At 42.9% G+C, this 16,940-nt stretch overlaps 1 protein-coding gene across 1 annotated transcript in view; it reads right to left on the bottom strand.

Annotated features, from left to right (window-relative positions):
- Nucleotides 1–219: 219 nt before the first annotated feature.
- Nucleotides 220–16,940, bottom strand: part of LOC142497958 (ly6/PLAUR domain-containing protein 3-like) — a 71,407-nt gene continuing 54,686 nt past the window's right edge. Inside the window, exons 4-5 of the mRNA XM_075606430.1 lie at nt 2,525–2,671; nt 220–1,422 (exon numbers count right to left, since the gene is read on the bottom strand). Coding sequence (XP_075462545.1) covers nt 980–1,422; nt 2,525–2,671 — 590 coding nt within the window. The 3' untranslated portion in view covers nt 220–979. The remainder of the gene's footprint in view (nt 1,423–2,524; nt 2,672–16,940) is intronic.

The following is a 16,940-nucleotide window of genomic DNA, read 5'->3' as shown; positions in this document are numbered from 1 at the left end:
GGCCGATAATACGAAACAATACGGTATTAAGCCTATTTTTTTTTAACCGGATCTGCTAAAAAAAATAGTTATTTTCAGCCGTGCAATGTTGATTTATTGCACTATAAAAAGAAAAAATACATTTTTAGGCCGATAATACCACATTTCTTGCTTTCCGCAGCCGGATGTTTCCTGGCGGAAGTATCATATTTCCGGTAATAAAAACAAAGGAATACCCCACGTTATACATACACAGTTTTATTGTAGCAGCTAAATATCAAATACATAGTATATTCACAAACCACCCTATTAAATACGATGCAAAGTCATTAAGTCAGTGCTAACGATCTTTAAAGTGCAGTCAATGCTCTACTGGTGTCCCCCCATATCCAGCACGAGCCCCGCACTGATCTCCCCAATACCTGACCGGTCGGTGCCTGTCCCGTCCCTGACTTATAACCATAGCTGGAGCCTGTGCGCTGCTATACCGAACTGGCACATCCCCCTTAATCAAAGCCGCTGGCGGATGTGGTGAGAACACATCATTAACCCATCGGGTGCTGGCTAGCTTATTTTAAACATGTTTTGAAGAAACTACTTATCCACAACTAACCCATTATTATGCAGGCAAAATATTTCAAGCATGGCGCCAGCGTGGGTGCAATATTAGCGGTGCGAAGAAGGTGCCACGGCTCGTACTCGCAGCGCGGGGATTATTTTCTGTGCCTTGGGAATGCCTTTTTATTTTCTGCACCTGGCTGGCAAATAACGTGTGATACAAAAACAAAGCGAATTAGTCGTCGATTCCCAACGATACCCCGTATTTTAAAAGAGTGACCGGAATGGGGGAGACGCTCATTGCCCCAAAGCTTTCTAGAAAGGGGAAGAGGTTGGGCATTTGCAGTGAGGTTCTCCGCAAAGGGCCATTTCCTGACCGCGCACATTCCTGTAACCCCACTGAACAACTTCCTGTATACCTGTAGGTGTGGCAGCCATTTAATTAACCCAGGGAGTGGATGCAAGCGCACGTGAAAAGAGCCAAGAGATAAAGAAGCCAGAGAGGCACGGGCAGCCCGGAAACATTTTTGGGGTGGTCTTCCTTGGGTCGGGGTTCACCGGATAATGAAGACATAGGGGTGACAACCTTTTTATCGGTCTCGCTGTGCGTCTCCGTGGGTCCAGGTGAGCGTGCCAGCGCGTGGCCAGTGGTTAACCAGTGAGGTGTGCTCATTGTGGTGGTCAACTTTTTATCTGGGTCACTGATTAGAACCACGGGTGGAGGCTCGGGATACTGGGTCACGTTGGAGAGGTCTTGGTTGCACATGTTCCCCGCACAGCAGGCACCTTTGATCACAAACGTTGCGCCTCCGTAGGTTAGCGTTTGGAGGGGGCAGCTATGCCTCTGGGAGCAGCTCCTGATGGGTATAACAGTGGTGGCATTCCCTGGAGAGGTACACAGGGAAAGTATATCACTATCCATGGTTAAATATCAGAAGGATTGAGATAAACACAAGAACCCATTGAATCAGTGACAGTCCTGGTGTAAATGTGTTGCTTGCAGTAAGAAAGAGCAGCAGATTGGATGCGGATATAAACCATTTAACTGAACACTCTGCCCTGATCCATAGATCTGAGCCGGAAGACACCTCACTGACGTGAACAATATGGTCTATCATTGTGTCATATGGTCTATCGTTATGTCATATAGTCTATCGTTATGTCATATAGTCTATCGTTGTGTCATATGTCTATTGTTGTGTCATATGGTCTATCGTTATGTCATATAGTTTATCGTTATGTCATATAGTCTATCGTTGTGTCATACGGTCTATCGTTGTGTCATACGGTCTATCGTTGTGTCATATGGTCTATCATTGTGCCATACGGTCTATCGTTGTGTCATATGGTCTATCGTTGTGTCATGTGGTCTATCGTTGTGTCATATGGTCTATCATTGTGCCATACGGTCTATCGTTGTGTCATATGGTCTATCGTTGTGTCATGTGGTCTATCATTGTGCCATATGGTCTATCGTTGTGTCATGTGGTCTATCGTTGTGTCATATGGTCTATTGTTGTGTCATACTGTATGGTTTATAGTTGTGTCATATGATCTATCGTTACATCATAAGGTCTATCATTGTGTCATATAGTCTATCGTTATCATATGGTCTATTGTTGTGTCATATAATCTATCATCGTTTGGCCAAAATCTGTAAGTAAAGATCCCTTCTTGTAAATGAAGATACATGAAGGGGTAACAGCAAAATGATAATTGAATGATAGTGTTGCAGGCGTCACGCAGCACGTGGAACAGAACTGACAGATGACGTGGTTCATTATATATATAGCGCTATATTAGGTATAAGACCGTTGGTATTTTGTACGTGTGCTCCTATACACAGGGTCGCACCCTAACAGCACTCCCATGGAAACTATAATATAAGGTTTTCCATTACTGTGTATTCGGAGAACATGCCAACCTGTGGATTCTGGAATCTACCGGTCCCTGGAACCCAGTCCGGGGGGGGGGGGGGGAGACTTACCAATGGTGACCGTGGCATTTCCATCAAAGCAGGACTCATAACGGTTGTAGCAATGCGTGGTGGGAGCACTGGAAGGTGAGCACTGACCAGGAGCCTTCCCGATGCAGCTGTAACACTGCACATTGTTACTGAGCCTGGTGTCATTCCCTGCAATATACAGCAGTATTATCGCATTGTTACTGAGCCTCGTGTCATTCCCTGCAATATACAGCAGTATTATCGCATTGTTACTGAGCCTCGTGACATTCCCTGCAATATTCAGCAGTATTATCGCATTGTTACTGAGCTTCATGTCATTCCCTGCAATATACAGCAGTATTATCACATTGTTACTGAGCCTGGTGTCATTCCCTGCAATATACAGCAGTATTATCACATTGTTACTGAGCCTGGTGTCATTCCCTGCAATATACAGCAGTATTATCACATTGTTACTGAGCTTCGTGTCATTCCCTGCAATATACAGCAGTATTATCGCATTGTTACTGAACCTGGTGTCATTCCCTGCAATATACAGCAGTATTATCACATTGTTACTGAGCCTGGTGTCATTCCCTGCAATATACAGCAGTATTATCACATTGTTACTGAGCCTGGTGTCATTCCCTGCAATATACAGCAGTATTATCACATTGTTACTGAGCCTGGTGTCATTCCCTGCAATATACAGCAGTATTATCACATTGTTACTGAGCCTGGTGTCATTCCCTGCAATATACTGCAGTATTATCACATTGTTACTGAGCCTGGTGTCATTCCCTGCAATATACTGCAGTATTATCACATTGTTACTGAGCCTGGTGTCATTCCCTGCAATATACAGCAGTATTATCACATTGTTACTGAGCCTCGTGTCATTCCCTGCAATATACAGCAGTATTATCGCATTGTTACTGAGCCTGGTGTCATTCCCTGCAATATACAGCAGTATTATCACATTGTTACTGAGCTTCGTGTCATTCCCTGCAATATACAGCAGTATTATCGCATTGTTACTGAACCTGGTGTCATTCCCTGCAATATACAGCAGTATTATCACATTGTTACTGAGCCTGGTGTCATTCCCTGCAATATACAGCAGTATTATCACATTGTTACTGAGCCTGGTGTCATTCCCTGCAATATACAGCAGTATTATCACATTGTTACTGAGCCTGGTGTCATTCCCTGCAATATACTGCAGTATTATCACATTGTTACTGAGCTTGGTGTCATTCCCTGCAATATACAGCAGTATTATCACATTGTTACTGAGCCTCGTGTCATTCCCTGCAATATACAGCAGTATTATCGCATTGTTACTGAGCCTCGTGTCATTCCCTGCAATATACAGCAGTATTATCACATTGTTACTGAGCCTGGTGTCATTCCCTGCAATATACAGCAGTATTATCACATTGTTACTGAACCTGGTGTCATTCCCTGCAATATACAGCAGTATTAGCGCATTGTTACTGAGCCTGGTGTCATTCCCTGCAATATACAGCAGTATTATCACATTGTTACTGAGCCTCGTGTCATTCCCTGCAATATACAGCAGTATTATCACATTGTTACTGAGCCTCGTGTCATTCCCTGCAATATACAGCAGTATTATCGCATTGTTACTGAGCCTGGTGTCATTCCCTGCAATATACAGCAGTATTAGTGCATTGTTACTGAGCCTCGTGTCATTCCCTGCAATATACAGCAGTATTATCACATTGTTACTGAGCTTCATGTCATTCCCTGCAAGATACCGCAGTATTATCACATTGTTACTGAGCCTCGTGTCATTCCCTGCAATATACAGCAGTATTAGCGCATTGTTACTGAGCCTGGTGTCATTCCCTGCAATATACAGCAGTATTAGCGCATTGTTACTGAGCCTGGTGTCATTCCCTGCAATATACAGCAGTATTATCACATTGTTACTGAGCCTGGTGTCATTCTCTTCAATATACAGCAGTATTATCACATTGTTACTGAGCTTCGTGTCATTCCCTGCAATATACCGCAGTATTATCACATTGTTACTGAGCCTGGTGTCATTCCCTGCAATATACAGCAGTATTATCACATTGTTACTGAGCCTGGTGTCATTCCCTGCAAGATACCGCAGTATTATCACATTGTTACTGAGCCTGGTGTCATTCCCTGCAATATACAGCAGTATTATCGCATTGTTACTGAGCCTCGTGTCATTCCCTGCAATATACAGCAGTATTATCACATTGTTACTGAGCCTGGTGTCATTCCCTGCAATATACAGCAGTATTAGAGCATTGTTACTGAGCCTGGTGTCATTCCCTGCAATATACAGCAGTATTATCACATTGTTACTGAGCCTGGTGTCATTCCCTGCAATATACAGCAGTATTATCACATTGTTACTGAGCCTGGTGTCATTCCCTGCAATATACAGCAGTATTATCACATTGTTACTGAGCCTCGTGTCATTCCCTGCAATATACAGCAGTGTTATCACATTGTTACTGAGCCTCGTGTCATTCGCTGCAATATACAGCAGTATTATCGCATTGTTACTGAGCCTCGTGTCATTCGCTGCAATATACAGCAGTATTATCACATTGTTACTGAGCCTGGTGTCATTCCCTGCAATATACAGCAGTATTATCACATTGTTACTGAGCCTCGTGTCATTCCCTGCAATATACAGCAGTATTATCACATTGTTACTGAACCTGGTGTCATTCCCTGCAATATACAGCAGTATTATCGCATTTTTACTGAGCCTCGTGTCATTCCCTGCAATATACAGCAGTATTATCACATTGTTACTGAACCTGGTGTCATTCCCTGCAATATACAGCAGTATTATCGCATTTTTACTGAGCCTCGTGTCATTCCCTGCAATATACAGCAGTATTATCACATTGTTACTGAGCCTCGTGTCATTCGCTGCAATATACAGCAGTATTATCGCATTTTTACTGAGCCTCGTGTCATTCGCTGCAATATACAGCAGTATTATCACATTGTTACTGAGCCTGGTGTCATTCCCTGCAATATACAGCAGTGTTATCACATTGTTACTGAGCCTCGTGTCATTCCCTGCAATATACAGCAGTATTATCGCATTGTTACTGAACCTGGTGTCATTCCCTGCAATATACAGCAGTATTATCACATTGTTACTGAGCCTCGTGTCATTCCCTGCAATATACAGCAGTATTATCACATTGTTACTGAGCCTCGTGTCATTCCCTGCAATATACAGCAGTATTATCACATTGTTACTGAGCCTCGTGTCATTCGCTGCAATATACAGCAGTATTATCGCATTGTTACTGAGCCTCGTGTCATTCCCTGCAATATACAGCAGTATTATCACATTGTTACTGAGCCTGGTGTCATTCCCTGCAATATACAGCAGTATTATCGCATTGTTACTGAGCCTCGTGTCATTCCCTGCAATATACAGCAGTATTATCACATTGTTACTGAGCCTGGTGTCATTCCCTGCAATATACAGCAGTATTATCGCATTGTTACTGAGCCTCGTGTCATTCTCTGCAATATACAGCAGTATTATCACATTGTTACTGAGCCTCGTGTCATTCCCTGCAATATACAGCAGTATTATCACATTGTTACTGAGCCTGGTGTCATTCCCTGCAATATTCAGCAGTATTAGCGCGTTGTTACTGAGCCTCGTGTCATTCCCTGCAATATACAGCAGTATTATCGCATTGTTACTGAGCCTGGTGTCTTTCCCTGCAATATACAGCAGTATTATCGCATTGTTACTGAGCCTGGTGTCATTCCCTGCAATATACAGCAGTATTATCACATTGTTACTGAGCCTGGTGTCATTCCCTGCAATATACAGCAGTATTATCGCATTGTTACTGAGCCTCGTGTCATTCCCTGCAATATACAGCAGTATTATCGCATTGTTACTGAGCCTGGTGTCATTCCCTGCAATATACAGCAGTATTATCGCATTGTTACTGAGCCTGGTGTCATTCCCTGCAATATACAGCAGTATTATCGCATTGTTACTGAGCCTGGTGTCATTCCCTGCAATATACAGCAGTATTATCGCATTGTTATTGAGCCTGGTGTCATTCCCTGCAATATACAGCAGTATTATCGCATTGTTACTGAGCCTCGTGTCATTCCCTGCAATATACAGCAGTAATAGTGCATTGTTACTGAGCCTCATGTCATTCGCTGCAATATACAGCAGTATTATCACATTGTTACTGAGCCTCGTGTCATTCCCTGCAATATACAGCAGTATTATCACATTGTTACTGAGCCTGGTGTCATTCCCTGCAATATACAGCAGTATTAGCGCATTGTTACTGAGCCTGGTGTCATTCTCTGCAATATACAGCATTATTATCGCATTGTTACTGAGCCTGGTGTCATTCTCTGCAATATACAGCAGTATTAGCGCATTGTTACTGAGCCTTGTGTCATTTCCTGCAATATACAGAAGTATTATCACATTGTTACTGAGCATGGTGTCATTCGCTGCAATATACAGCAGTATTATCGCATTGTTACTGAGCCTCGTGTCATTCCCTGCAATATACAGCAGTATTAGCGCATTGTTACTGAGCCTCGTGTCATTCCCTGCAATATACAGCAGTATTATCACATTGTTACTGAGCCTCGTTTTATTCCCTGCAATATACAGCAGTATTATCACATTGTTACTGAGCCTGGTGTCATTCGCTGCAATATACAGCAGTATTAGCGCATTGTTACTGAGCCTGGTGTCATTCGCTGCAAAATACAGCAGTATTATCGCATTGTTACTGAGCCTGGTGTCATTCCCTGCAATATACAGCAGTATTATCACATTGTTACTGAGCCTTGTGTCATTCCCTGCAATATACAGCAGTATTAGCGCATTGTTACTGAGCCTCGTGTCATTCCCTGCAATATACAGCAGTATTATCGCATTGTTACTGAGCCTGGTGTCATTCTCTGCAATATACAGCAGTATTATCGCATTGTTACTGAGCCTCGTGTCATTACCTGCAATATACAGCAGTATTATCACATTGTTACTGAGCCTCGTGTCATTCGCTGCAATATACAGCAGTTTTATCGCATTGTTACTGAGCCTCGTGTCATTCCCTGCAATATACAGCAGTATTAGCGCATTGTTACTGAGCCTCGTGTCATTCCCTGAAATATACAGCAGTATTATCACATTGTTACTGAGCCTCGTGTCATTCCCTGCAATATACAGCAGTATTAGCGCATTGTTACTGAGCCTGGTGTCATTCCCTGCAATATACAGCAGTATTAGCGCATTGTTACTGAGCCTGGTGTCATTCCCTGCAATATACAGCAATATTATCACATTATTACTGAGCCTGGTGTCATTCCCTGCAATATACAGCAATATTATCACATTATTACTGAGCCTCGTGTCATTCGCTGCAATATACAGCAGTATTAGCGCATTGTTACAGAGCCTGGTGTCATTCTCTGCAATACACAGCAGTATTATCACATTGTTACTGAGCCTGGTGTCATTCTCTGCAATATACAACAGTATTATCACATTGTTACTGAGCCTGGTGTCATTCCCTGCAATATACAGCAGTATTAGCGCATTGTTACTGAGCCTGGTGTCATTCCCTGCAATATACAGCAGTATTATTGCATTGTTACTGAGCCTCGTGTCATTCCCTGCAATATACAGCAGTATTATCACATTGTTACTGAGCCTCGTGTCATTCGCTGCAATATACAGCAGTATTAGCGCATTGTTACTGAGCCTGGTGTCATTCGCTGCAATATACAGCAGTATTATCGCATTGTTACTGAGCCTCGTGTCATTCTCTGCAATATACAGCAGTATTATCGCATTGTTACTGAGCCTCGTGTCATTCCCTGCAATATACAGCAGTATTATCACATTGTTACTGAGCCTGGTGTCATTCGCTGCAATATACAGCAGTATTATCGCATTGTTACTGAGCCTCGTGTCAATCCTTGCAATATACAGCAGTATTATCGCATTGTTACTGAGCCTCGTGTCAATCCTTGCAATATACAGCAGTATTATCGCATTGTTACTGAGCCTGGTGTCATTCCCTGCAATATACAGCAGTATTATCGCATTGTTACTGAGCCTCATGTCATTCCCTGCAATAGACAGCAGTATTATCGCATTGTTACTGAGCCTCATGTCATTCCCTGCAATATACAGCAGTATTAGCGCATTGTTACTGAGCCTGGTGTCATTCTCTGCAATATACAGCAGTATTATCACATTGTTACTGAGCCTGGTGTCATTCTCTGCAATATACAGCAGTATTAGCGCATTGTTACTGAGCTTCGTGTCATTCCCTGCAATATACAGCAGTATTAGCGCATTGTTACTGAGCTTTGTGTCATTCCCTGCAATATAAAGCAGTATTAGCGCATTGTTACTGAGCCTGGTGTCATTCCCTGCAATATACAGCAGTATTATCACATTGTTACTGAGCCTCGTGTCATTCCCTGCAATATACAGCAGTATTAGCGCATTGTTACTGAGCGTGGTGTCATTCCCTGCAATATACAGCAGTATTAGCGCATTGTTACTGAGCCTGGTGTCATTCCCTGCAATATACAGCAGTATTAGCGCATTGTTACTGAGCCTGGTGTCATTCCCTGCAATATACAGCAGTATTATCACATTGTTACTGAGCCTCGTGTCATTCCCTGCAATATACAGCAGTATTAGCGCATTGTTACTGAGCCAGGTGTCATTCTCTGCAATATACAGCAGTATTATCACATTGTTACTGAGCCTGGTGTCATTCTCTGCAATATACAGCAGTATTATCACATTGTTACTGAACCTGGTGTCATTCTCTGCAATATACAGCAGTATTAGCACATTGTTACTGAGCCTGGTGTCATTCCCTGCAATATACAGCAGTATTATCACATTGTTACTGAGCCTCATGTCAATCCCTGCAATATACAGCAGTATTAGCGCATTGTTACTGAGCCTGGTGTCATTCGCTGCAATATACAGCAGTATTATCACATTGTTACTGAGCCTCATGTCAATCCCTGCAATATACAGCAGTATTAGCGCATTGTTACTGAGCCTCGTGTCATTCGCTGCAATATACAGCAGTATTATCGCATTGTTACTGAGCCTCATGTCAATCCCTGCAATATACAGCAGTATTAGCGCATTGTTACTCAGCCTGGTGTCATTCTCTGCAATATACAGCAGTATTAGCGCATTGTTACTGAGCCTGGTGTCATTCCCTGCAATATACAGCAGTATTAGCGCATTGTTACTGAGCCTCGTGTAATTCTCTGCAATATACAGCAGTATTATCACATTGTTACTGAGCCTGGTGTCATTCTCTGCAATATACAGCAGTATTAGCGCATTGTTACTGAGCCTCGTGTCATTCCCTGCAATATACAGCAGTATTATCGCATTGTTACTGAGCCTGGTGTCATTCCCTGCAATATACAGCAGTATTAGCGCATTGTTACTGAGCCTCGTGTCATTCCCTGCAATATACAGCAGTATTATCACATTGTTACTGAGCCTCGTGTCCTTCTCTGCAATATACAGCAGTATTATCGCATTGTTACTGAGCCTGGTGTCATTCCCTGCAATATACAGCAGTATTAGCGCATTGTTACTGAGCCTCGTGTCATTCCCTGCAATATACAGCAGTATTATCGCATTGTTACTGAGCCTCGTGTCATTCCCTGCAATATACAGCAGTATTAGCACATTGTTACTGAGCCTGGTGTCATTCGCTGCAATATACAGCAGTATTAGTGCATTGTTACTGAGCCTCGTGTCATTCCCTGCAATATACAGCAGTATTAGCGCATTGTTACTGGGCCTTGTTTCATTCCCTGCAATATACAGCAGTATTAGCGCATTGTTACTGAGCCTGCTGTAATTCCCTGCAATACACAGCAGTATTATCGCATTGTTACTGAGCCTGGTGTCATTCCCTGCAATATACAGCAGTATTAGCGCATTGTTACTGAGCCTGGTGTCATTCCCTGCAATATACCGCAGTATTATCACATTGTTACTGAGCCTGGTGTCATTCGCTGCAATATACAGCAGTATTAGCGCATTGTTACTGAGCCTCGTGTTATTCCCTGCAATATACAGCAGTATTATCACATTGTTACTGAGCCTCGTGTCATTCCCTGCAATATACAGCAGTATTAGCACATTGTTACTGAGCCTGGTGTCATTCGCTGCAATATACAGCAGTATTAGCGCATTGTTACTGAGCCTCGTGTCATTCCCTGCAATATACAGCAGTATTAGCGCATTGTTACTGGGCCTTGTTTCATTCCCTGCAATATACAGCAGTATTAGCGCATTGTTACTGAGCCTGGTGTCATTCTCTGCAATATACAGCAGTATTATCGCATTTTTACTGAGCCTGGTGTAATTCCCTGCAATATACAGCAGTATTATCACATTGTTACTGAGCCTGGTGTAATTCCCTGCAATATACAGCAGTATTATCGCATTGTTACTGAGCCTGGTGTCATTCCCTGCAATATACAGCAGTATTATCACATTGTTACTGAGCCTGGTGTAATTCCCTGCAATATGCAGCAGTATTATCACATTGTTACTGAGCCTGGTGTAATTCGCTGCAATATACAGCAGTATCATAGCATTGTTACTGAGCCTCGTGTCATTCCCTGCAATATACAACAGTATTATCACATTGTTACTGAGCCTTGTGTAATTCCCTGCAATATACAGCAGTATTAGCGCATTGTTACTGAGCGTGGTGTCATTCGCTGCAATATACAGCAGTATTATCACATTGTTACTGAGCCTCGTGTTATTCCCTGCAATATACAGCAGTATTATCGCATTGTTACTGAGCCTGGTGTCATTCCCTGCAATATACAGCAGTATTAGCGCATTGTTACTGAGCCTCGTGTCATTCCCTGCAATATACAGCAGTATTATCGCATTGTTACTGAGCTTCGTGTCATTCCCTGCAATATACAGCAGTATTATCGCATTGTTACTGAGCCTCGTGTCATTCGCTGCAATATACAGCAGTATTATCACATTGTTACTGAGCCTCGTGTTATTCGCTGCAATATACAGCAGTATTTCGCATTGTTACTGAGCCTGGTGTAATTCGCTGCAAAATACCGCAGTATTAGCGCATTGTTACTGAGACTCGTGTCATTCGCTGCAATATACAGCAGTATTAGCGCATTTTTACTGAGCCTCGTGTCATTCGCAGCAATATACAGCAGTATTATCGCATTGTTACTGAGCTTCGTGTCATTCCCTGCAATATACAGCAGTATTATCGCATTGTTACTGAGCTTCGTGTCATTCGCTGCAATATACAGCAGTATTATCGCATTGTTACTGAGCCTGGTGTCATTCGCTGCAAAATACAGCAGTATTATCGCATTGTTACTGAGCCTGGTGTCATTCCCTGCAATATACAGCAGTATTATCGCATTGTTACTGAGCCTGGTGTCATACCCTGCAATATACATCAGTATTAGCGCATTGTTACTGAGCCTGGTGTCATTCCCTGCAATATACAGCAGTATTATCACATTGTTACTGAGCCTCGTGTTATTCCCTGCAATATACAGCAGTATTAGCGCATTGTTACTGAGCCTGGTGTTATTCTCTGCAATATACAGCAGTATTAGCGCATTGTTACTGAGCCTCGTGTCATTCCCTGCAATATACAGCCGTATTACCGCATTGTTTCTGAGCCTCGTGTCATTCGCTGCAATATACAGCAGTATTATCGCATTGTTACTGAGCCTGGTGTCATTCCCTGCAATATACAGCAGTATTAGCGCATTGTTACTGAGCCTCGTGTCATTCACTGCAATATACAACAGTATTATCGCATTGTTACTGAGCCTCGTGTCATTCCCTGCAATATACAGCAGTATTATCACATTGTTACTGAGCCTGGTGTCATTCCCTGCAATATACAGCAGTATTATCACATTGTTACTGAGCCTCGTGTTATTCCCTGCAATATACAGCAGTATTAGCGCATTGTTACTGAGCCTGGTGTTATTCTCTGCAATATACAGCAGTATTATTGAATTGTTACTGAGCCTGGTGTCATTCCCTGCAATATACAGCAGTATTAGCGCATTGTTACTGAGCCTCGTGTCATTCGCTGCAATATACAGCAGTATTATCGCATTGTTACTGAGCCTGGTGTCATTCCTTGCAATATACAGCAGTATTAGCGCATTGTTACTGAGCCTCGTGTCATTCGCTGCAATATACAGCAGTATTAGCGCATTCTTACTGAGCCTGGTGTCATTCCCTGCAATATACAGCAGTATTATTGCATTGTTACTGAGCCCGGTGTCATTCGCTGCAATATACAGCAGTATTATCGCATTGTTACTGAGCCTGGTGTTATTCTCTGCAATATACAGCAGTATTATTGCATTGTTACTGAGCCTGGTGTAATTCCCTGCAATATACAGCAGTATTAGCGCATTGTTACTGAGCCTCGTATCATTCGCTGCAATATACAGCAGTATTATCGCGTTGTTACTGAGCCTGGTGTCATGCGCTGCAATATACAGTACAGCAGTATTATCGCATTGTTACGGAGCCTCGTGTCATTCCCTGCAATATACAGCAGTATTAGCACATTGTTACTGAGCCTCGTGTCATTCCCTGCAATATACAGCAGTATTATCGCATTGTTACTGAGCCTCGTGTCATTCCCTGCAATATACAGCAGTATTATCACATTGTTACTGAGCTTGGTGTCATTCCCTGCAATATACAGCAGTATTATCACATTGTTACTGAGCCTCGTGTCATTCCCTGCAATATACAGCAGTATTATCGCATTGTTACTGAGCCTCGTGTCATTCCCTGCAATATACAGCAGTATTATCACATTGTTACTGAGCCTCGTGTCATTCTCTGCAATATACAGCAGTATTATCGCATTGTTACTGAGCCTCGTGTCATTCCCTGCAATATACAGCAGTATTATCACATTGTTACTGAGCCTCGTGTCATTCCCTGCAATATACAGCAGTATTATCACATTGTTACTGAGCCTGGTGTCATTCCCTGCAATATACAGCAGTATTAGCACATTGTTACTGAGCCTCGTGTCATTCCCTGCAATATACAGCAGTATTAGCGCATTGTTACTGAGCCTGGTGTCATTCCCTGCAATATACAGCAGTATTATCGCATTGTTACTGAGCCTGGTGTCATTCCCTGCAATATACAGCATTATTATCGCATTGTTACTGAGCCTGGTGTCATTCCCTGCAATATACAGCAGTATTATCGCATTGTTACTGAGCTTGGTGTCATTCCCTGCAATATACAGCAGTATTAGCGCATTGTTACTGAGCCTGGTGTCATTCCCTGCAATATATAGCAGTATTATCACATTGTTACTGAGCCTCGTGTCATTCCCTGCAATATACAGCAGTATTAGCACATTGTTACTGAGCCTGGTGTCATTCCCTGCAATATACAGCAGTATTATCGCATTGTTACTGAGCCTGGTGTCATTCACTGCAATATTCAGCAGTATTAGCGCGTTGTTACTGAGCCTCGTGTCATTCCCTGCAATATACAGCAGTATTATCGCATTTTTACTGAGCCTGGTGTCATTCACTGCAATATTCAGCAGTATTAGCGCATTGTTACTGAGCCTGGTGTCATTCCCTGCAATATACAGCAGTATTATCACATTGTTACTGAGCCTCGTGTCATTCCCTGCAATATACAGCAGTATTAGCACATTGTTACTGAGCCTGGTGTCATTCCCTGCAATATACAGCAGTATTATCGCATTGTTACTGAGCCTGGTGTCATTCACTGCAATATTCAGGAGTATTAGCGCGTTGTTACTGAGCCTCGTGTCATTCCCTGCAATATACAGCAGTATTATCGCATTGTTACTGAGCCTGGTGTCATTCCCTGCAATATACAGCAGTATTAGCGCATTGTTACTGAGCCTGGTGTCATTCCCTGCAATATACAGCAGTATTATCACATTGTTACTGAGCCTCGTGTCATTCTCTGCAATATACAGCAGTATTATCGCATTGTTACTGAGCCTGGTGTCATTCCCTGCAATATACAGCAGTATTATCACATTGTTTCTGAGCTTCGTGTCATTCGCTGCAATATACAGCAGTATTAGCGCATTGTTACTGAGCCTGGTGTCATTCCCTGCAATATACAGCAGTATTATCGCATTGTTACTGAGCCTGGTGTCATTCCCTGCAATATACAGCAGTATTATCGCATTGTTACTGAGCCTGGTGTCATTCCCTGCAATATACAGCAGTATTAGCGCATTGTTACTGAGCCTGGTGTCATTCCCTGCAATAAACAGCAGTATTATTGCATTGTTACTGAGCCTGGTGTCATTCGCTGCAATATACAGCAGTATTATTGCATTGTTACTGAGCCTGGTGTCATTCCCTGCAATATACAGCAGTATTATCACATTGTTACTGAGCCTCGTGTCATTCCCTGCAATATACAGCAGTATTAGCACATTGTTACTGAGCCTGGTGTCATTCCCTGCAATATACAGCAGTATTATCGCATTGTTACTGAGCCTGGTGTCATTCACTGCAATATTCAGCAGTATTAGCGCGTTGTTACTGAGCCTCGTGTCATTCCCTGCAATATACAGCAGTATTATCGCATTTTTACTGAGCCTGGTGTCATTCACTGCAATATTCAGCAGTATTAGCGCATTGTTACTGAGCCTGGTGTCATTCCCTGCAATATACAGCAGTATTATCACATTGTTACTGAGCCTCGTGTCATTCCCTGCAATATACAGCAGTATTAGCACATTGTTACTGAGCCTGGTGTCATTCCCTGCAATATACAGCAGTATTATCGCATTGTTACTGAGCCTGGTGTCATTCACTGCAATATTCAGGAGTATTAGCGCGTTGTTACTGAGCCTCGTGTCATTCCCTGCAATATACAGCAGTATTATCGCATTGTTACTGAGCCTGGTGTCATTCCCTGCAATATACAGCAGTATTAGCGCATTGTTACTGAGCCTGGTGTCATTCCCTGCAATATACAGCAGTATTATCACATTGTTACTGAGCCTCGTGTCATTCTCTGCAATATACAGCAGTATTATCGCATTGTTACTGAGCCTGGTGTCATTCCCTGCAATATACAGCAGTATTATCACATTGTTTCTGAGCTTCGTGTCATTCGCTGCAATATACAGCAGTATTAGCGCATTGTTACTGAGCCTGGTGTCATTCCCTGCAATATACAGCAGTATTATCGCATTGTTACTGAGCCTGGTGTCATTCCCTGCAATATACAGCAGTATTATCGCATTGTTACTGAGCCTGGTGTCATTCCCTGCAATATACAGCAGTATTAGCGCATTGTTACTGAGCCTGGTGTCATTCCCTGCAATAAACAGCAGTATTATTGCATTGTTACTGAGCCTGGTGTCATTCGCTGCAATATACAGCAGTATTATTGCATTGTTACTGAGCCTGGTGTCATTCCCTGCAATATACAGCAGTATTATCACATTGTTACTGAGCCTCGTGTCATTCCCTGCAATATACAGCAGTATTAGCACATTGTTACTGAGCCTGGTGTCATTCCCTGCAATATACAGCAGTATTATCGCATTGTTACTGAGCCTGGTGTCATTCACTGCAATATTCAGCAGTATTAGCGCGTTGTTACTGAGCCTCGTGTCATTCCCTGCAATACACAGCAGTATTAGCACATTGTTACTGAGCTTCGTGTCATTCGCTGCAATATACAGCAGTATTATCGCATTGTTACTGAGCCTGGTGTCATTCCCTGCAATATACAGCAGTATTAGCGCATTGTTACTGAGCCTGGTGTCATTCCCTGCAATATACAGCAGTATTATTGCATTGTTACTGAGCCTGGTGTCATTCCCTGCAATATACAGCAGTATTATTGCATTGTTACTGAGCCTGGTGTCATTCGCTGCAATATACAGCAGTATTATTGCATTGTTACTGAGCCTGGTGTCATTCCCTGCAATATACAGCAGTATTAGCGCATTGTTACTGAGCCTGGTGTAATTCCATGCAATATACAGCAGTATTATCGCATTGTTATGGCAGGGGTGGAGGCGTGGGGCTCCTGCTCTCCTCTCTCTGCCGTTACCGAACCCTTCCTATTCCCCCCTCTCTTGCTTTTCCCTTCTTTGAGGTTCCCACTGTCCAGATCTTCTCGCCTCTCCCAGTCCACGTGGCGGTCATCTATCGCCCACCTACCGCTACTCATCCCCCTTCTGCCTTTCTCTCTCACTTTGAATCCTGGCTCTCTTTCTTTCTCTCCTCAGTCGCCCCTTTTCTTCTCCTTGGGGACTTCAACTGCCACATTGATGACCCCTCTCTTCCTTCGGCCTCCCGCTTTCTCTCTCTA

This window comes from Ascaphus truei, chromosome 6 (assembly GCF_040206685.1).
Source record: "Ascaphus truei isolate aAscTru1 chromosome 6, aAscTru1.hap1, whole genome shotgun sequence".
NCBI lineage: Eukaryota > Metazoa > Chordata > Amphibia > Anura > Ascaphidae > Ascaphus > Ascaphus truei.
This window is presented reverse-complemented; position numbering and strand designations above follow the sequence as displayed.